General features: G+C 40.2%; 1 protein-coding gene across 1 annotated transcript in view; it reads left to right on the forward strand.

Moving 5' to 3' along the window:
- GNS (glucosamine (N-acetyl)-6-sulfatase) overlaps positions 1 to 22,201 on the forward strand; it is a 39,864-nt gene that overhangs the window by 14,837 nt on the left and 2,826 nt on the right. The window contains exons 8-13 of the mRNA XM_063075957.1: positions 358 to 476; positions 4,960 to 5,063; positions 10,860 to 10,961; positions 16,668 to 16,775; positions 17,837 to 17,947; positions 19,406 to 19,566. Of these exons, the coding sequence (XP_062932027.1) occupies positions 358 to 476; positions 4,960 to 5,063; positions 10,860 to 10,961; positions 16,668 to 16,775; positions 17,837 to 17,947; positions 19,406 to 19,566 (705 nt within the window). The remainder of the gene's footprint in view (positions 1 to 357; positions 477 to 4,959; positions 5,064 to 10,859; positions 10,962 to 16,667; positions 16,776 to 17,836; positions 17,948 to 19,405; positions 19,567 to 22,201) is intronic.

Here is a 22,201-nt window from a genome sequence, read left to right on the forward strand (position 1 = left end):
TTTTTTAAAAAAAAAAATAGTAATCAATCCTGAATTGACATCTTTTCCGTCTAATTGCCTACTCTCATCACCAGTGGCAATATAAAGTAAAGCTAACTGGTTATGAAAAGCCTAGTTTTTCTTTGGAAACAGTTAACATTGGAAAGAATGAATTATGTTCTGGAATTTTTCTCATCTGTTTTTTGCAGTGGGAGAGGTCTGGGGAATGGAGATTTGGGATTAGAGCTTTTGGGAAGAGCAGTTTTAGGATTTTTATTACTGGGTAGGGGATGTCTTTGTTTTTACCTTTTTCGGCAAGATAGTGATATCTTAGATATTACCCCTGAAATCCCATTTTCACCCTCTGTTCACATCCAGGTGGCAAACTCTACTCTCAGTTGATGACCTCGTGGAGAAACTGGTCAAGAGATTGGAGTTTACTGGGGAGCTCAACAACACTTACATCTTTTACACTTCAGATAATGGTTATCACACAGGTAAGAGGCAGTAGGCAGGTACTCCTGTGATTTTTGAGAATATGTCTTTCCTTTTTCACTCGGGGAGTAGCTTTGACAAGGAGTTCTAGTCTTTTTTACCACTATGGACATGCCAGAGGGAGAGTCATGCCCTCAGGACCTCTCTGGTTAGGGGGCCACGTGATTCTCACATGGAGAGACCAGGCTTGGAGCAGGGACAGAGAGTGAGCTTAATGGGTTGGAGGCAGACTTTATGGAAGAGGTAAGAAATTGAACTTGATTTTGAAGGATAAGGGGAACTTAGAGAGTAGGGGTAAGACATTCTAGACAAGACCAAGAGAAGGTTGTCTTGGGGGAAAAAACTCTCTTTTGTTAAATCATGGAATTAGTTTTTTATTTTTTCAGAACTACAGTATGAGTCAGCTCTGTGTCCTTGAGTTTCATCCTTTCTACTTGGACCTTCTATTGTCAAAAACAAATGTTTTCTTCTTTCCACATCTATAAATTTCCACTTGGATGGAATTAACCTGAGGCTTCCTTGCCTAGGACCAGACGGATTAGGCATTTAATGTATTGTGAATATCTTAAACACTCAAAGTAGAGACTATTAAAATAACCACCATTATCCAATTCAGATTTTCAGCTGCATGTGGCCAGTCTTTTTTCATTCTTTCTGCCCTCCTCATGTTATTCTTTTTTTGCTAGAAGGTTTTGAAGCTACTTCCAGACATTATGTGATTCCAAATGTCAACTGATTAGTTTGTGATTGTGCATCTGACTAGTTTATTATGTATCAAGATCCAAAGTCTACACGCTATACCCTTAGTTTTTATGTCTCCAAAATCTGTCATTTGCCACTTATTTACTTGGAAAAGTGGGTCTTTTCTCCTTTAGAATGTCTCACATTTTCAGCGTGGCTAATTGCTGTCCTGATGTGCCTTAACTTGTCCATGTTTACTCAGCATTTCCTATATAGATTGGGAATTACATCTAGGGACTTGATAGAGATTCGCATTTTCAGGCTAGAATGCTTCCTGGGTGGTGCTGCTGTGTGCTGGCTTTAGCATAGAGTCACAAGGCCTGTGGTGTCTGGCTGCCCCACCCTGGGGATGCTAGTGTTGATCAGTGGCTCTGGTGGCTCCAGCCTGAGCCCTTCCATAAATCTGCTGTTGAAGCTTCCATTGATAATAGTTGCTTAAATCCATTATTCCCTCAGATATTGCAAAATTTTTTTTTTCATAAAAAAATTTATTATAAAGGATATTACAAAGGATACAGATGAAGAGATGCGTAGGGCAAGGTGTACAGGGAAGGAGTGTGGAGCTTCCATGCCCTCCCCAAGTGCACCACCCTCCAGGAACCTGCACATGTTCGAGTTCAACTGTCTGGCAACTCTCTGAACCCTGTCCCTCTGGGTTGTTATGGAGACATGATTGACTAAATCACTGGCCATTGGTGATCAACTTAATCTTCAGTCCCTCCACCCTCCCTGGAGGTTGGGGGGGTGGGACTGAAAGTCCTGCATTGGTCTTTCATGTGACCAGCTCCTATCCTGAATTTACTTAGGGCATTTGAGACATTAATCAACTCATTAGCATACAAAAAGACAGCACTGTGGAGATTCTAAGGATTTTAGGAGTTGTGTGCTGGGAAACAGGGCTGAGGACCAAATGTATATTTTCACAATATCAGTCCACCTGCTGGTCTTCAAATAGGGCCCTTAGGAATTCTGACATATGGTTTAAAAACATCATTACAGTTTCTTGCTTACAAATCATCCTTGCTTCCAGCACTTGTATCGTAGTTGGGAGACATGGTCCTAGAACCACTGCATCAGGTAGAAAAGAAAAAAAAAACAAAAAACAGTGATATGGGGGGAAAAAAGCTATCATACCAGTGTACTCCTCACTTGGCAAGGATTGCATTGTCATACCAGCATCCTTTCCCACTCCCTCTTCGCCAGATCCAGCAGCAAACAGAAACATCTCGTGGGGACATTCCTTTAGTCCCACTCATGTTGACTAAGCACATGCGTGTGAAGGTGTGCAAGCCAGCCCTCCATGCTTTCATCTCCCCGTTTTAGACTGCCAGTGTCTTAATGCCCGTTCTACTTCTCTATCAAACTATTGCTCTGAGGAGGAGATCTCTGCCCATTGCTGGACATTGGTCTGAAGATATGATAGTTGGTTGTCCAAATATGCATATCTTCTGTTCTGGCTTTTCTGTAGCACTCTGAGCATTTGTATCTTCCACTGGGTTGGCAAAGTCCAGTCCGGAACCAGTGTCTATTCCTGTCAACATCCATTTGTCAACACCAGCATCAGTCTTACTAGCCAGCTATGTTCAGGGCCTTCCCACCAGGGAATCTGCCTCATAGCCATCAGCAGCAGTGTCTGTGTCTTTCTCTGGCAGTTCTTACTGGTATGATATACCTGAGAGGGTGTAAAAGGAACATGTCTAGATTCAGCCCACCTCCGCACTGGTGCACCTCCATTTCTACTCATTCCATGAACCCAGGTGACCACCTCAAGGGAGCACACCAGAAAGTCCACTTGGTGGCTCCAGTCACCTTCCCAACCTGGAAGGGGGCTCTTCTGATGGGTATTAACATGTTCTACTTTCTTGTGCCCCTCAAACTTCCGTAGGGTTGTTCCCCACATGGGCATCCTGTTAATAGGCCAGGTATCCCTTGCCCTTCTGCCTGACCATATGGCCACACCATTAGCCACTGTCCATGAGTCAGTAAAAACCCAAACATAGGGCTGTTCAGTTCTTCAGCATGCAGTTCAGCCCATCAAGCTGATTTGTTTTTACCTTCTTTGATCTGAGTGGCATCCTTCCAAATATGATGTTGTCCATTCATCTTGGACTTGCCACACCCGTAAACTCAGCAGCTCTCAGGCAGTAAGTAAAGAGCTGTTTATAGGGCCCTGTAGAATCCAGTAGCTCCTCACATAGTTCCTGAGTTAGTCCAAGGGAAAATGAGGGTCCCTGTTCGTATCTCCTTCTTACATTCTGCAGGTCACATGATCCTGTGTAAACCACTTAAATTCTCTAGTCCAGAGTGTCAGTAGTCATTGCTGCAAAGGGCTGTCACACGGATAATTTGTCCATACCAGCACTCCAGCTTCTACTCTACACTGTGTGGGCTCAGGCAATCTTACTGGTTCCCATTTAGCATGTCCAATTAATATTGCTAGAAGGGTAGATTTATATGCCTTCTGTCAGTAAGTGCTAGGTAGGGGAAACATTCCCCCATCAGATACAGTGTCCATCCGCATAACACAATCGAGTAAAAGTTGCAGCCGCTTCACTTGAAGCCAGTTCAAATATACCAACTCTCTCCTATGAATGTTTAATTTCATCAACCCTTATTTTCCTAACTGTAGCTTCTGTTAGGACTTTATCAACAGGTTTTGGAATCATGATGCACTGGGCTTCTGTGTCAAGGAGCCCAAGAAAAGTTTCTTCTCCTTGTGCAAAAGGCTTTGGGTCCCCAGCAGGGAGTTGAGCCAAGGGACCCTTGCTGGTTTGTCAGTGTTTATCTTGAATAACCTGCCTGACTACTGCCCCAGGCAATTTTAGATCAGATTTCTCTTTGAAGTCTTTCTGACTTTTCAAACTCCTTCAAAGTAGGGTAAATACAACAAACTTGTTTGGAACTCCTTAAATGTTGGAGGACCAGCACGGGCTCCCTTTGATCTGTCCAGCTTTCAGTAGTGTTGTATTAAGACCTTTGCTTTAATCCCATCAATTTTCATTTTATTCATCCTATTTTTTTTAATAACCATCTAAAGACTTCCACCCTGTTGGAATGAGTCCCATGGTTCTTCCCTTTGTTTTGCCTCTTAGTTTCACCTTTATCAATGTTTTCTTCATACACCATGGAGTATGACTGCCCCACTTTGGAGATGCTAGGTTTGACCGATGGCTCTTGGTGGTTTCAGACTGAGCCCTTCCTGTGAACTTTTCTGCTGTTTAAGCTTTCCTTGATGATTGTTGCTTAAATCCATTATTTCCTCAGATATTGGAAACGTGGACTTCATAATTCTGTCCATCCTTTTGCATTTATTAGCTGGAATTCCTCAGAAGAAGTTCCTTTAATCGATTATTTGGTTATCTTAAAATGCAGTTCATTCAGGAAAGGCAGAATAAATGTTTTTGTTCCTTTATTTGGCAGTTTTTGAAGTAACCTCATTCAGTTGTGATCGGGTTGAGTATCATGCACAAATTTTTATGTATTTGTGTTTCAGTACTTTCCAGTTATTATTTTTGCTCAATTTGTCCTATCATAGATCAGAGGGTCCCTTCTAGTCATTTATTTAAAGATGAGCTCATTGTTTTTCCCACTTTATAGTATTAAGAGGCAAATTTAAGCTTTCTATTAAAACACCAGAATTAGTAGAACAAAGTTGTTTAAGTTTTTGCCGTTAATTAAATAAATGAAAGTATGAGCAATGCTTCTGTCTTGGCTCTATCTTTACCCTGTGTGTTTTGTTTTCAGGACAGTTTTCTTTGCCAATAGACAAAAGACAGCTGTATGAGTTTGATATCAAAGTTCCACTGTTGGTTCGAGGGCCTGGGATCAAACCAAATCAGACAAGCAAGGTAGGTGCCCGGCAAGCTGATGTGTACAGTAGGCAGGCACTTGCCTGAGAAAAGGCTGTTCCTCCTGAGAGAAGACTAGTTAGGTTTCTCTTCCCATGAGAATGAAGGCTGATCAGCATAAGGTCTTGGAAAGTGTATTTATAATATAAGCCTTGGAAACAGTAACTCCTTTTTTTTTTTAAACTCCCCACCACCCTCATTGACTGTATTTACCCCCTATACGTATGTCACATCAGCATGCAAAGCTTTCCTTTCTCTTTTGAGATTAAATCTTTACTTTGTCGGGGAGCAGTGACTGTCAACAGAGGGTGCTCATCATAATTGCCCTCTGAAATTGTGAAGAAGAAAAACAGTATGTGCATAGGTGGCATCCAAATCTATTCTGATTGACACACTTGGTTAAGTTTACTGGTGATCCTGCGAGGCAGCCTCGTGGGGAGCACACTTTCCTGTAGAGCATAGCTCCTCTGGCTTTGCTCTGTGTGTGAATCCCTGAGCACCTTGTTGAAATGCAGATTCTGATCTCCGTTTCTGACCAGCTCCCAGGTGAAATCTGCTGCTGGTCTGAGCTCACTTTGAGAGTAAGACTATGGAAAACGTGTCTTCTGAAAATTAGCCTTTCCCTGTGAGGGACTCTTCCTTGCTAATGCTTTTCTGCTTTCCCAGTTCTCTCTCCTAGACTGTCATAGTATACCACATTCTTCTGTTGCCATTTCCACTTGATTTCAATGTCTTTTTCCAAACTTGGTACTTAATACTGAGGCACTTTGTTCCTAGAGATCATGGGCACCTTGATCCAAAACACTTTCCTCCAACACTCAGGAGACAAGAATTGATAGGCTCTACCAGTTATGACGTCTCTCCTTCCTGATGTCACAATCTTAGTCCCAGCTCTGTTAAGACCAGAGAAAGTGAGCAGACACATAATTTAAGCTAAAAATTACAAAATGGGTTTCAAAGTGGGTATATTGCGTACTATAGTTTAGTTTGGGGCTTATTTAGTTTTTTAAATGTCTACCTTTCACTTATTTCTTTTTACAATGCTCTTGATGGAATTCTGTTAAAATTCTCTTGGAAAGGTAAAATGGCCTTCATAATTGTCTTTTGCATTATTGTTTTATGTTAAGACCCACAATCCTATAGCCAATCACTTTCCGCTACAAATTTCAGTGCCCTCTAAAGGCCTCTTCTTTCAAAGAAGATAGGCAAGTTTGGAAGACCATTAAATCTTAAAATTGTTTTGAGATTGGCACGTGTAGCTGATTGAGACCATGTCAGTAGCCATGTGCATTTCCGAGAAGCGGAGATACTAGGACCAGATATAACCAGTGAGGGGAAGGAGACTGAATGAGAACATAGTGAAATGTGTCAGCCATCTCCCCATGAAACAAACTTTCTTTCTTTCAAATTAACAGTTCCGTCTAAATGTTAAAGTCAGAAACTGCACCTTCTCTAAGCAATCTAAATGAAGCCTGGTTCCTAAGAAGCCATTTCAACAATAATATCTAACATTTATTGAGTGTTTAGTCTGTGACAGGTGCTGTTCTAAGTGTATTACCTGAATCATCTCATTTAATCTTACCCTTAGGAGATACAGGTACTACTATCCCTCTTTTACAGATGAGAAAAGTGAGATACAGAAGTTGAGTGGTTTGCCCAAGATCACGTAGCTAAAAAGTAGCAGAGCCCTGCATTTGAACTCCAGCAGTCTGTGTCCAGAGTCCATGTACTTAACCATTTCATTAGTTCAGTCAACAAGTGTTTATTACAGATCTTGTGCTGGCAAAGTACACCAGAAGCCCTGGATACTGCCAGGAGCAATCAGGGAAGATCAGTTCTTAAATCCATGTGTTGGGGGGAGCCAGTTGCTTTAGCTGCACTCGTCAGTGAAAGCCTCTGAGGCGTTTGAGCAGACTCCTGGGGGTTGAGAAGGATTCAGTCAAGCAGAGGTCTGTGGGAAGAGCATTCGGAGCAGAACAGTATATGTGGGGACACAAATGGAGGAATAAGCTAGGCTTGTTAGAGGGATGGAAGGTAGCAGTTTTACTGAACTGCTTTCATTTCCTAAGGGAACTCTCACCACCTGGCCTTTGTACAATGGACTCCTCCTCCTGTCTGGAATGCCAACCTGATACCTCCTTCACCTGGCCAATGCAGTTGTCCTTTCAGGCTCCCCTCTGGGAAGTCACCTCAGGCTCCTGTCCTCACATGGGATAGATGCCCATCCTTACATGTTCCCAGCCAGCCTCACACTTATCACAGCTTGTTCAGTTTCTTTTTTACTCTAGGGTGTCCTAGAATAGAGGAACTACTAAACTTAGGATACTCGGCCCTTAACATACATTGTGGGACATCCACATTGGTGAGTGGATTTTGCCACAGTCACATAGTACATGGCAGAACTAGGACTGAAAATTAACTGTCCTGACAATCTGTGTTTTTTTACACTACTGCACTAACAGATGTAGTTTGGGAAGTATGAAATGCCCCAGAGACAGGGAGTGACACATCATGTGCTGGCAACACAGTTGTCTGAGTGCCAGCCATTCTGTGCAAGTGGCACAGGGCTGTGAGCTGAGCTGTCAGCAGCCTTACAGCCAAAGCAGCATGCGTTAACTGACCAGTGGACTTAGGGATGTGCCAGCTATTTGGAAGAGCAGGGGTGGATCTTATGTGTGGAAACCAAGCATTGGCTGTAGTTTTTTCCTCTGGCTGGAAATTAATCTAGCTTTAGATTTGGTCATAGAAGCTCTTCAAAGGGGTTTTTAGAAAGGCAACAGTTAGTAGGAAAACTAGAATGACATGGAGTGGTCCAGGGGAAACAGAACTGAACTTGGAGTCAAGACAACCACCCATTGGCTTTAAGACTTTGGACAAAATAAGCCTCGGTTTCCCTAGTTGTGAAATTGGGAGGTTGTTAAATCTCAATCCTCAAGCGTGACTAGGTGATACCCTGGCTTCTTCCTTGTTAGGGAAGCTGGGGCTGGGGGACAAATCAAGCTGAAGCAGCACAAGATTTGGGGGATTCTCTGCTTTCTCATGCAGTTACAGTGCTTTTCACTAAGTGGATTCTGGTGCACTTTGAGTCTTTGCTTTGATAGCCCTACATGAATTCTTTAACATCAGGGCTTAAGTATCTATTTGGAAACCTGATGTATTTTCCTGAGATCCTGTTGCCTTCTTGTTCTTTTTAATAATTATGCAGCACTGCCATTTTTCCAGAACTGAAAATATGCAGATTCAACATATGATATCCCTTGAATTCATGCTCCTGTGTTTTCTAGGGGCTTTTATTTCCTCAGAATGTCTAATATTTAAATCCTAAGAATAGTCTCAAACTGAGAGACTGATTTGTGAAATAATTTACCCTTGGTCTTGTCAAAGCTTTTTCAGTTCCAATCTATAAATGAATCTTTAAGTTTGTACTTAAAGACCATGTGATAAAAGCAGTACCATTCAAGGAACTTGAAACACTAATATTTCAAGAGTCATTACCATGATGGGTCCATAGAATACATTCTAATTCTTAGTTGTATAAAAACCAGAGATGTAGGTATAATTCTCTCTTGAATTCTTTACTTACACTCGGTGTTCACGGAAGTCTCCCATTTTCTGACATAGTATGCTAATTTTGAGACTGTCCGCTTCTTAGTCAAACAAAACCCTAGAAGAGAATTCATTCATCATGTTTAGGGAAGATGTGATAATTGTAGATATCTGGAAGTCCTGGAATGATGTGCGTTTATGGTACTTGTGCTGAATCTCAGTGACTCTTGATTTATACTGGAACTTACAGAGCTTCTTCTCCATAGAGCAAAGCGCCATTAGAAAGAGCCTCCCATCATACAGCTGATGGCTCTTAGGACGATTTTTGGTGAGACTGGCCATCACCATGTTATATCTCTGGATTTCATTTTGATGTTTACCCTTTTTCTTTTCTTATAAAACTGCCTTGGTTAGTAGTACTTGTGGAGCTGGCTTCACTTCATTCATGTTATGGGCCTCTCTGGAGATGGTGTCTGTCTCTCCTTTCCTCCCATGATTTATTCCATATTCATACCCACTCTCAATGACTGTATTCCAAGCTGTTCAGTTTGCCCTGGGGACTTGGAACTAGGAAAGTTATCTATAACAGTGGGTCTTGTATAATCCCTAGAGACATGGTTTTGATGGGTGTTTTTTTCTTAGTAACATATGGGTAGCCTTTCCCCTGAATTGTCTGCCACTGAATGGCAATTGCTGACAGCTGTGGAGACACACTAATTGATTCAGAGCCAGGATATATGTCACTGCCCTCCAAGAGCCATTCTGGCTATCAGGAAACATGACCACTGGCGAACAATGCTCTGAAGATTTTTTTTTTTTTTTTTTTTTTTTTGCCTTTTATGTCTGTTCTTTTGGTTTTGTTTTTAAATTAAAAGTGGCAGGGTTACAGGATTACTTGATTTTTTTTTTTCTTTAAATCTCACTGGTTGGCCTCTCCCAAGATGATCTAAGTTTTTCCAACAATTTTGAAGACTGTTATTTCCTTTCAGTAAATGGTAGCTTATGCAATTCCAAGCTATTAATTTTGTTCCAGTTACTTTTTATATTTCATTTCTTCATCTGTAAAATGGGGAAGGAACACATGAGAATAAACGTTCAATACTTGGCACAGAATGCTCAGTAAACTTTAGTTCCCACTTTTTCTCACTTCCCCTTTGTTTCCTTGTTGGATTGTCTTCACTACTCTAAGACTTTTTCTAGCATGTGACCCAGCGACTTCTAGGCCTGCACTTAGGTTCTGTTGAGGCCTGCACTGTCCACTACAGTAGCCATCGGCCACAGTGGCTGTTGAGCCCTTGAAATGTGGATAGTTCAAACTGAAATATGTAAAATACCAGATTTCAAAGACTTAGTTCAAAAACAAAAATGTAAAATCTCATTTTTTGGATTGTTTACCTGTTGAAATAATAATATTTTTGTTATATTGGGTCAAATAAAATATGAATTTCACCTGTTTCTTTTTACTTTAATGTGGTTATTAGACAATTTTAAATTATGCAACCCCCATTATATTTATATTGGACTGTGCTGGTTTAGGCCCAGGAGAGTTATTGTATACAGAAGAAAAATAGTATAATGAACTGAGAAAATACGGCAAAATATAAATGCAGGACCATGTCTTTAATTTCTAATATGTTTGTTTAAAAACATCTTAAGTTTTGTGCTCTTTAAGGTAACTTTTATTGATTCACTGTTGGGATAAGTATTCTGCTGCCTACAAAGTCTGCAGAAAAAAATACAAATGTTTTTTAGCAATGTTATCACATTGAGAAACTATAAAATGGAGTAACCTTTTTAATAAAGCTATTAAATTTAGGGGGCAGAAAACTGATAGAGGTATTCAACGTTGAGGCTTTTAAAAAGTTAGGAGTCTCTTTGAAGCCAAATTTAGTGAACTAGTCTGAATAACCAAGTTGGAAGACACTTTGTATAGCACCATTAGCCCAGTGTTTTTCTCATGATTCATAAGAGTCAAGGCAATCCCAAAGGAATTTTTAAAAAATGTTTTGGTTAATAATAGTATGGGTGAAATAAATATATAACTTCCCAGGGGAATATATTACAAGTCTTACAGGCTTTTTTTTTTAAGTTATTAATATTTGAATATATGAAACTGTAGGACCAGAGTAAGTATGGGCTGTATAACCTAATGTGAGTGCTGTCATGAGTAGGTTGGGAGAAGTGCGCTTTAGTCTAGATGGAAAAGGAAAACTACCGATTGTGTTCTTGATTGTTTTTTCCTTATTATAGATGCTCGTTGCCAACATTGACTTGGGTCCTACTATTTTGGACATCGCTGGCTATAGCCTGAATAAGACACAGATGGATGGGATGTCCTTATTGCCCATTTTGGTGAGTATAAAAGCCTTCAATCAAGCCTGAGCCAGAACTCTGAAATAAATTTCAGGTTATGTAAAAACCTAAAAATTTAAGTCTTAAATAAGCTATTAAATTTGGGGGACAGAGAATAACATTTGTCTCTGATCATGTGGCAAGGAGTTTTCTAAAAGACTGATTGGACCACATATAAACTTTAGAGTTCTGTGTTCTCCCCTCTTTCCCTCTCCCCTTAGAAAACCCATCATAAAAAAAGTTAAGACAGGTGACGAATTGGGAAAATATTTGTGAAACATATGTGAAAAAGGGTAATTAGTCCTAATATATAAGTTCTTAGAAAACAAAGATGAATATCCCAGTAGAAAAATGGGCAAAAAAAAAAAGAAAAAGACTAATCAACTCACAGAAGGATTAGAAATGGCCAAAGTAAATGCAGCTTCTTTTTTTTTTTTTGGTGGCTGGCCTGTATGCGGATCCAAACCTTTGACATTAGTGTTATAAGGCTGCGCTCTGACCAACTGAGCTAACCAGCCAGCCCTGTAAATGCAAAAAAATTACTTCACTGTTGAGCAAAGAAATACTTAACTGAGGAGAGGCCTTTATCACCTGCAAACCGGCACAGATTTAAAAGATTAATACCTAGTATTTGCAGAATTCTGAGAAATTGGAAACTATTCAGACACTATTCATTAAAGTGTAATCAGTATAACCTATGAGAAGACTACTTTAACAACACATACCACTTCAGAATACGTACATTTTAGCAATTCCATCAAAATTTATGCAGGAAATATTTGACTACCTACTACATGGGTCACACTGCACAGAGCTATGTATAAAAATGTACATGTAGTACTAATAGAAGAAAACTGAAAACCTAAATATCCAGTAGGGAGTTGGTTAAATTGTGGCACAATTAAACAGTAGAGTATTAAGCCAACACTAAATGATGTAGATCTGTATGCATTGACTTGGAAAGATGTCTACCACGTACCATAGGGAAAAAAGGACTTTTCACAACCACATCTCTTTCCCATTAAATGTATGTGAATATGTTTAAGCATAGAAAAGTTTGGAAGGATCAACACTAAAATGTTTTAGTTATTTATGGTAGCTCTCTCTGAGTTATAAAATTATAGGTGACTCTTACTCATTGATGTGTCTCAGTCTGTTACAATTAGGTAGTATATGATTCATACAAGAGAATACATAGTCACATGAGTTATGAAACACAAGAAATACTCATGAATCCACCATCCCATTTAAGAATTCAAATATTATCAAAACCAGTGCATTTACCCACGTTTCTCTCCATTCCATTGTTTGCCTGGCCTATGGGAGTGATCACTTTCCTGAATTTCATGGTTATGATTCTCTTGCCTTTCTTTTTTTTTTTTTTTTTTTTGTAGTTATCTTGTTCCCTAAACAGCATACCTAGTTTTGACCTTTCTTTCAGCTTTAAAAATGATATCCTACTGGATGTAATCAGGGGCATTTTCCAATTCAGCACTGTTTCCAAGATTGATCTATACTGTTCACAGCTGCCTGATATTCCATTGAGAAAATGCATCATAACTTAATTGTTTTCTTGCAGTCAGTGGACACTTGTGTTCTAGTTTTCTTTTATGAACAGTGTCTTGTACATGTCTTCCAGTGAATGTGCGTGTATTCTCCAAGGTTATTGGAACTACATATGTTCGTTTCTACAGATATTAACAAGTTATTTTATTAAATGGTTGTGTCAATTTACCTTCCCATCATCAGTGTATGGAAATTCCCTTTGCTGTGTATGAAACTGTCAAACAACTTAATTTTTGCCAATCTAGTGGGTGAAAAATGGTATTTGGTCTTACTGTGCATTTATTTGTTTACTAATGAAGTTAATCATTTTTAACAGTTTAATTCACATACTGTATGCTTCACTAATTTAAAGTGTACAATTCAGTAGTTTTTGGTATATTCAGAGTTGTGTAGCCATGACCATAATCTAATTTTAGAGCATTTTCATCACCCCAAAAAGAAACCCCCAAACACATTATATTAGTCCCTCTTCCATTGCTGCTTCTCCCAGCCTCAGGTAACCACTAATCTGCTTTGTCTCTATAGATTTGTCTGTTCTGAACATTTCATAGAAATCAAATCAAATAACGTGTGGCCTCTTGTGACTGGCTTCTTTCACTGAGCATGATGTTTTCAAGGATCATCTATGTTGTAACTTCTATCAGTACTTCATCCCTTTTTAATGCCAATAGTATTCCATTGTATGGATATACCACATTTTATCCATTCATCAGATGGACTTGGGGACTATTATGAATAATGCTGCTGTGAACATTTGTCTACAAGTTTTTGTACAAACATATGGTTTCAGTTCTCCTGGGTATATACCTAGGAGTAGAAATTGCTGGGTCATATGATAACTTTATGTTTAACCTTTTGAGGAACTGCCAGGCTTTTTACCAAATCAGCTGCACCATTTTATATATTTCCACCAGCAGTGTCCAAGGGTTCCAGTTTCTCCACATCCTCTCTGACGCTTGCTGGTACCTATCTTTATATTATTATGTTATAGTGGGTGTGAAGTAGTATCTCATTGTGGTTCTGTTTTGCATTTTCCTGATGACTAATGATGTTGAGCATCTTGTCATGTGTTTATTTGCCATTTTATCATCTTTGGAGAAATATCTATTTAGATCCTTTGCCTGTTTTTTAATTGTGTTATTGATCAGTGAACCATTTTTCATTTATGCCTTTTGTGTTTCTTTCCTTGGGAAGTGCCTCTGTATTTTTGCCCATTATATTCTCCCTGTTTGTGACTTGTCTTTTCCCTGTGTTAAGGTATGAGAACACGGGAGTTGAATGTATATGTCGTTCCTTTTAATAGTTAATGTTCTTTGTGTTTTAATTATAAAAATGCTTCTGAACTTTGAGGCCAAAGCTATTCTCCTTGATTTTCTTTTAAATGTTTTATAGTTCTGTCGACAAGTCCTTGATGTATCTAGAGTTGATTTTCTTGTATGATATGAGTCAGTGATCCAGTTTCGTTTCTTTTTTTTTCCCCTGTAGATACCCAGTTGTCTTTTCTGTTCCACCATGTGTCCGTTCCTGTACCAGTATCATTTCATCTTATAAAGCTGTATAATTAAGTCTTTATCTGTATGGGCACACTGCTCTCCTATTGTTCTTATGGGGATCCTAGCCATCTCTCTTCCATGAAATTTTTCAGATTACCTGAAAAATGTTAAGCTTTTGGTTGGAATTGCACTGAATCTGTAGATTAGTTAGGAGAAATTTTACATCTTTTAACTTTCTTCATACAGGTCTTACACTGTGTGCTTTATTAAATTTATTTCTAATTAAAAAAAACTTTGACTCACTCTAGGGGTAAAAAATCATTATGCTGTATATGGCTAATTTCTCTGCACAGTTCTAGAAGTGCCAATTAAGACTTGGCTCTTTTTCTTATACCTGTTTGGGCACGTTATTCCAATGAAGTACAGTGTATTAGAGCAGTTAAATAGCCAGGTGTAGCTATTTAAATTAACTAAAATAAAATGAAAAGTTCAGTTTCTCAGTTGCCTTAGCCACACACACATCATGTGCTCAGTAGCCATTGTATTGAACAGTGCAGAAATGGTCAGAACAGAGACAGAGAGTTCTGCTGAATAGTGCTGCTATAGACCAGGGGTTGACAAACTATGACATCTGGGCCAAATCTAGCCCACCCTGTGTTTTGTGAAGTTATATTGGAATACAGCTACAATCATCCGCTTATGTATTGCCTATGTCTGCTTTCCTGCTATGACAGCGGTTGAGTACATGCAACAGAGACTGTATAGCCACAGATCCTAAATATTTACAAATCTGGCCTTTTACAGAAAAAGTTTAACAACCCTTCCAGACCATTAGTCTCAAATGTGGTCACACATTAGAATCACTTGGTAAACTAAAATTCTAATGCCTGGGTCCCACCCCCAGAGATTCTGATTTAATTAATTGGCATGGGATAGAACTTGGCCCTTGGGATTTTTCAAGATCCCCTGGTGATTTTAATATATGGCAAAATTCAAGAACCACTGGTTAGACTTCCCAGATACTCTTCTCCTCTGGACACTTGGACACTCAAGTGTGGAGTTCTGAAGTCCACTCCAGTCTGAGAGATAAACTGTTCCCCTGACTTCCAGCTTCCATGGCTCAGGGTTGGCAGTGTGAGTACTTATGGAGGATCTGGTGGTTTCTCAAATTTCCAGTGACTCACGATTTCTGAGACCTTAAGCTGCAGAGGATTGTTCAGGTTTCATTGTAGAACAGTGAGTTAGGAAATGGTTCCTGTGTCTGACCCCCTTTCCGGGAGGCTGCAACATTCAAGGCCTTGCACAAGCTGTCACCCATTACCCACTATGCTCACCCAGGTTAAGCATTCTTTAGAGCAGTGGTTTTCAAATTAGCAGTCACCAGAAATGCCAGTGGGACTTGTAAAACCCAGGTTGCTCCCCATCCTCATTAGGATAGTAACTTGCATTTGTAACTACACTGAGAACCATTGTTTTAGAGCAGTGCTTCTCAAGTTTGTTATAAGACCAATGTCAAGGGTTCAGATCCCCATACTGGACAGTGCACCACCCCTCACCCCACTCCACCCTCCCCAAAAAATCAAATTTTACTGTGCATGTAAATCACACAAGAATCTTACTAAAATACAGATTTTGGCTCATTAGGGATAGAGTACAGCCTGAGATTGCACATTTCAAACAAGTTCCCAACCAGCTTTGAATAATAAGGCTGTAGACCATTTTAAGCACACCTTCTAATCTGATCTCCCTATCTCCACATCTCCATTCCATCTCTAGATTCTGCTACTGGGATGACTTTCCTGAAGCACAGCCTTGAATGTGTTGCTTCCCATCACTTGCCGTTCTTTATAAAACAGATGTGCAGCCTGATGTTCAGGACATTTTCCTGTATGGCTCCCAGCCCGCCTTTCCCCATGACTTTGCACTGCTTGCTTGTATGAAAGCTGCTTCAGGAAACCCCACGACCAAGTGTTCTGCTTCCATCCTGTATTCATGTTCTTTTGATCCAAAACTTGCTCAGAGCCCTAGATTCTTTTTCCGTTCACCATTTGTGTGCCTGTCTTAAACTTTCCCATTTCAAATGCTGCTGCTGCTTTCCTTCCTCACCACTAATGTGCAGAGAAGAGCAGATGAGTTAGTGGATGTATTGTACCCTCATTCTGACCATCAAGAGGTACTTTGAACCTATTATAGCCCTTAGCACACCAGCCCTGTCTAATATTTGTTTGTTTCTTGTCCTTGTGCCTATAAGGTTATAAGTTTCTTAGTATGAGCTTAGAAGAATTCTTAGAGCATATAAACAGTATTATTTATTCTAATCTGGACTTTCAGCAACATGCACTGTGACTTTGATTCTTGCTTGTCTACTTGGTCAGTTTCCATTCCTGACCTGCTTCACAGTAGTAGTCTTGGGAAGGAACTATTAAATGTTCAAAGCATTAGACCATCACTTGTAAAGGCTCTCTAACTACCAAACTGCTCAAAGCTATGGTATTCAGTAGCTTTCATAAGCATACATTTTAGTCATTCTCTTTAGTTACTGAATGAACAGTTCAATTAGTTTGACTCTCAAAGCCCCTTTAGCAGTAGAGTGATCTTTATCACAGTCTGTATACCTCATAGAATTCTCCGTTGCTCTTCTTTCTAGAGAGGTGCCAGTAATTTGACCTGGCGATCAGATGTCCTGGTGGAATATCAAGGAGAAGGCCGCAACGCCACTGACCCAACTTGTCCTTCCCTGAGTCCTGGCGTATCTGTGAGTAGTAGCTTGAATTGGCTGAGACAGCTTTCTCACCGACAACACAGCAAGGTGCTGGTTTAGATGCATCAAGTATGAAAACCTTTAATTTGAGTCCTTCTCCTTTGTCACTTGAGTGTGGGAGGTTAGTAGATGGACAAAGGTAAATCCGATAATCCTGAAAATAATGCTGCAGACCTAGCATCAATCTGTACACTTTGAATTCTTCAAGTTTATTTAACAGGTGCATGTGTCTGCCCAGATTCTTATCAATTCCCCTTTCCTGTTTTCCTACCCCTCCCAATAGCAGTATCATTTTTTATTAGAGATGTTGTCAGTGGCATCCAACAGATGGGGTCCCCACCTGTAACTGTGCCATCATGAGTGCCTTGCATTGGTGGCAGCCACGCAAGGCACAGAGGTGGTCACAGCCACATTAGCCTTGCTTTTAGAGAATGGGAAATGGGCTTCCATTTGGAGTTGGCTCTCCTAACACCAAACTGTTACAATATAGTAAAGAAAACCAAAAGTGGGATAACAGATTCCTGTGGAAGACATGAAGAAATAAGTTAAAGTCATAGGAGGGGTCTTCAAAAAGTTCATGGAAAGATTCATATTCTCTTTTCATTGTATTTTTCCACACACTTTTTGAAGTACCCTTGCATTTGGTAATAAGGATACTTTTAAATCATTACCTGCAAATGATTCTGCCAAGCTCATTTTACCTTCTTTCTCCAACTCTTTAGGATGACAGTTCCTAATAGTAATAACTCGTTTGAGTGTTGATTTCTTCTCCTTGCCAGCCCATACTTGGGACAGCTGATTCCTGTCAGGACATTAGCAGGCAGGGACGGCAACAGCCTACACGTGGGACCACCACATATTCCTTAATCAAGTCAGCCGTCATAAGGAACAAAGCCTCACATCTATTTTTGACTACTGGCTTCTCTGTGGACGGTTTCCTCATGTCTGTCATATTCCATGTCTGGCTTGAACTAACTTGGTTGCCCCTGTAGGCAACTAGGTATTTGTTACTATGGAAGGACTATCTTCATTTAACTTTTTGAATATCTCTACAGCAATGTTTCCCAGACTGTGTATGTGAAGATGCTTATAACAACACCTATGCTTGTGTGAGGACGATGTCAGCATTGTGGAATTTACAGTATTGTGAGTTTGACGACCAAGAGGTAAGAGGGGCTTCTGCTTGTACCTCCCCGACCCCTTTGTCTATGGCCAGTGGTTTGTTAGTTGGACTTGGTGGCAGAAGAGCAGTTCCAAGTATGCACCCTAGGGAAGATGTTGTGTTTCTTATCTGTACTTCAACTTAGGTTTCCTTTGGTCAAGAAAACAATTCCATATGGCCATTCCTCACTTCTCTGACTGTGATGTTTCTGGATGGGGTTTTCTCCACTCCCACCACTGCCCAAACACACACTCTAAATGCACAGTTCTCTTTTTCAGAATGATACATGGCTGGTCTGTTAGTTTCTCTGGTAGTTCAGGGTAAATGTGAAGCACCTCAACTTGTATGGCAATGAAATAAATTGGGGCATTTCCTAGAAAGTTACAGCAACTGACTTATTCAGAAACTCCTCTTCCCACTACAGCATAATCCAGTGCTGCTCAAATAGATTACAGTGAGGGTCAAAGGCCCAGGAGCTCCATCCTTGGAAGAAGGTGTTATTTGGCCGGCACGATCAGTGTAGGTTGTCTGGAGCTTCCCATGGACTCCAGTCCCTATGGTTTCATCCTGTTGGTCAGCATGTGCCCATCTGCCCCATCGGTATCCCTCATCCTACCGTATGGAGCAGATGCTCATGTGTGTTTCATCTGCGAGAAATTGATTCACTACCCATCCTATTTGCTGCTCATAAGCACTTTGCAAAAGCAAAGTTTCTCTCAAACTATTTCTGTTCCCCTCCCTCCTGATGTTTATCATTTTGATAACTACTTTATAAGCGATAGTCTGAGGGCAGCTACTTGAAGCCATTATAGGCAAAATTTACCTAACATCTTCCCAGCCTGTCATTTGACTCCAGTCTGGAGAAGAGCGTGGAGATTAGAGGGGGGAGCACTGATATTAGACAAGTCTAATGTTAGAAATAGTCATTAGTAATGTATCCTTCCCCAGTTGATGTTAAACATCTAGAACTACTTTCTAAAACAAGAAAACAACATTATGTAACACAGGTTAGAGTACTTTCATATCTGTTCTCATTTGAATCTCACAATTCTAAGGCGAAAATAAGCCTTCAAATGTTAACTCTCAACTTCAGCCACTTCATTACTAAGTCTTGTTTCTGAAGCCCTGCCACTTGAGGGTCCTGCCTTCTGTTCTCTGCTTTAATTACAGAAGGGAATAGGCTTTCTCCCTCTGCCCCCTCCTGACTGCCTGAAGGCACAGGGTGTGCAAGGGCCCCTTTCCAGCATGAGGCTATAGACCCCAAGCCAGTAAACCCCCAGAACAGATGCTCCATTGCCTCAAGTATACACGGGCTCTTTGAGGATCTTGAAACCATATTGATAGTCTCTGGGGCCTTGGCTTTTAATCTACTTCCTCCCTTCCCATTTAGAAATAATCCACATCAGGAGTATTTCTTCAAATATAACCCTTGCTCTTTTCTCCATCCTTTCATACCCTCTAGGTGTTTGTAGAAGTCTATAATCTGACTGCAGACCCAGACCAAATCACTAACATTGCTAAAAGTATAGACCCAGAACTTTTAGGAAAGATGAACTATCGGTTAATGATGTTACAGTCCTGTTCTGGGCCAACCTGTCGCACTCCAGGGGTTTTTGACCCGGGGTAAGTTAACTGTTTCTTCAGTTACTTTGCTGAGGTGTCCTTAGTGGTCACACTGTTCTTGAAGGCAAAAGGAGCCTGTTGGGTTCTTTCTGCTTCGAGCTGAGCGGTGTTTATCATTCTTCTACTTTAGCGTGGGAATACTGTGTTCTTAGCGTCAGCTTGTGGTGCTGGGGAAACAGGGTGTGTGAAACTTGCTGTCCACTGCCAGTCGCTGCTTTAGCTGGAGGCACAGCCCTGCTCCCCACCACATGGCCTCTTCCTCTGCCCTTGCTGTGATTCTTCTCGTGCTACCATGTGATCACACTGGTGACGACTGGAGCTTCTTCAGGCAAGCTCTGACTTGCCCTGTTCCCTAGAGCTTCCAAGAGCACATGCCTTCATTTCATTTCTCAAAGCTCCCAATTATAAAAACTTGAATGTTTGCTAGTAAGTTTAATACATTAAACACACACAATGAAAATAGAAGGTGTAAACTCAAATGTTGAAATATGTAAGTCCACTGTAGTATATGGAGTTAAAAAATGTTTAACTGTCACCTGCCAAGTCAGATTTGTTCCTCCTACTCTCATAACTCTCAGTGACTTTTCAGCAGTAGCACTGGTTGTCAGTACACCATGCATTTGGGCCGTCTATGGCAAGAAGCATGTTGTTTATTTTTCGCTTAAAGATTATGAAGTTAAAAATCAGTTTCACTGCAAAAGGATTATTTCAGTTCTTACACTGATTGGAGATGGGGAAGAATGATGTCCTAAGCTGATGGAAAGTCGTAACTTAATTATTTAGCCATTTTCATGTTTAGTTATATCATCAGCCCAGATTATAGATGAATGTATGTGAATGAGTAGAGAAACTGGATTATAGACCATTTAACTAAAGAAATGTAATGTTTGCTTTTAAATAGTGTATATAGAGCCAAAGAGACATGGATACCAGTAAACTAAAACCAGATAGCAATATAAAAAGACAATATTTTTCATTATTTTATATTACTTAAGCTAAATAACTTTTTTGTATGGATAATCCTGTTAGTGCAGTAAGATTGTGCTAGTAAGCATTTTGACTCAACTTTGGTCTTTCCTCCAAGTTAGTGAAATAAATCCTAGCTTGATGCCAGTTCTTTGAAATAGGAAGTTCGGTCTCTAAAATAAAAGAACAAGACTCGCAGTTGACATGTCCTGAGTTTGCAGTTTCCAACAGCTACTTAGCTCAGAATGTTTTATCAAGCCAAATAAAGTTAGATGTCTATAGCAGTTAATGCTGTTTAACCGTATACTCTCTGGCTGACTCTGGGAATTTAAAGCCATTGTTTGACTAAATCTTGAATGGAGAGTCAAGGGACTTGAATCTCTTAGATGATGGTGTGCGGCCAAACAATCCCTGACCATTACACTGCTAGAACATGGACCTGCCATGCCAGCATTCAGTTGGCCAGTGCAAGCCAGATGCAGCAGCTGCCTTGTTTCTTCTGAATATCTGGCTCTAACTGTTAGAAGAATTCAGTCACAGGATGTCTATACAGCCCTCAGAGCCCAAACAGGTAAATTTCAAATGAGGAAATCGAGCTTGGAGTTGTGATTTGCCCAAGGGTCGCCCTATAAGGTACATGGTCTCTTATTTCCTAAGTAAGTTTTGTTTTTTAACTATAACTGATTGTCTTGCTCACATTCTAGAAGCTTATAACTAAGTTTTAGATGCTGGCTTTGCTTATATTAGGTTGAGCTATTTAAACACCTGATTTTCTGTTTTAAATTCCTTAGCTCAGATTGTTCTTTCCTACCAAACATTTAGGCCTATAGAATCCTCCAAAAATGGGGTCAGCAACTAGATCCTGTGGTCTCAATCCAGCTACTACTGGTTGGAACACAGCTTACCCATTCATTTATGTATTATCTGGGCTGCTTTTGCACTTCAGCAACAAATCAAATGGTTGGGACAGAGTCTGTATGGTCCACAAACCCTATAATATTTATTATCTGGCTCTTTACTAAAAAAGTTAGCCAACTGCTGCTCTAACAGTTTGTCCCTCAAGGTAGGAGTTAAGAGTAAAATACAGTGTTATTTCTAGCCTGCACATCTAAAATCTCTCTCTGGCCAATCTATATTCTTTACATCTGCCATGTCCCCACTCAAGTTAACATTCAGCATTTGCTCTAACTGTCCCCTTAAGTGGTAAAATTACTTATTTTATGTGCCAGAAATCTTATGTGAATTACCTTACTATTTTATTGGTGGCTGGAGAGATTAATGACTGGACTAAGTTCATAATGTGCCAGACTCAACCCACATCTGCAATGCACACTTGTGCTCTTCTCTGTCACAGTCTCTGTGTCTCAACTGTAAAAGAGGAAGGGGCTTGGAAACTGCTGATAGGGCTTTTGGCAAGGGCTGGACTCTTCCATCTGCCTGCTTTATACTTTAGGTATCACCCCCCCCCCCCAAAAAAAAACAGTTCTGTGTTTCTCCTCTCAGCTTACACTATGTAGTTTTGTGGTTGCTGACTTTTGAGAGAAATGTTCTTACTATTAAGTACTTACGTTTTGTACAGACTTCCCACTAGATTCCCTTCTGGTGATTGTTCCTCTCTTATCCCTTCCTGCCGTCCTTGCCACTGAATAATATTCTGGATGAAGTATCA

The sequence above is a fragment of the Cynocephalus volans genome, chromosome 12 (genome assembly GCF_027409185.1).
Source record: "Cynocephalus volans isolate mCynVol1 chromosome 12, mCynVol1.pri, whole genome shotgun sequence".
Taxonomy (NCBI): domain Eukaryota; kingdom Metazoa; phylum Chordata; class Mammalia; order Dermoptera; family Cynocephalidae; genus Cynocephalus; species Cynocephalus volans.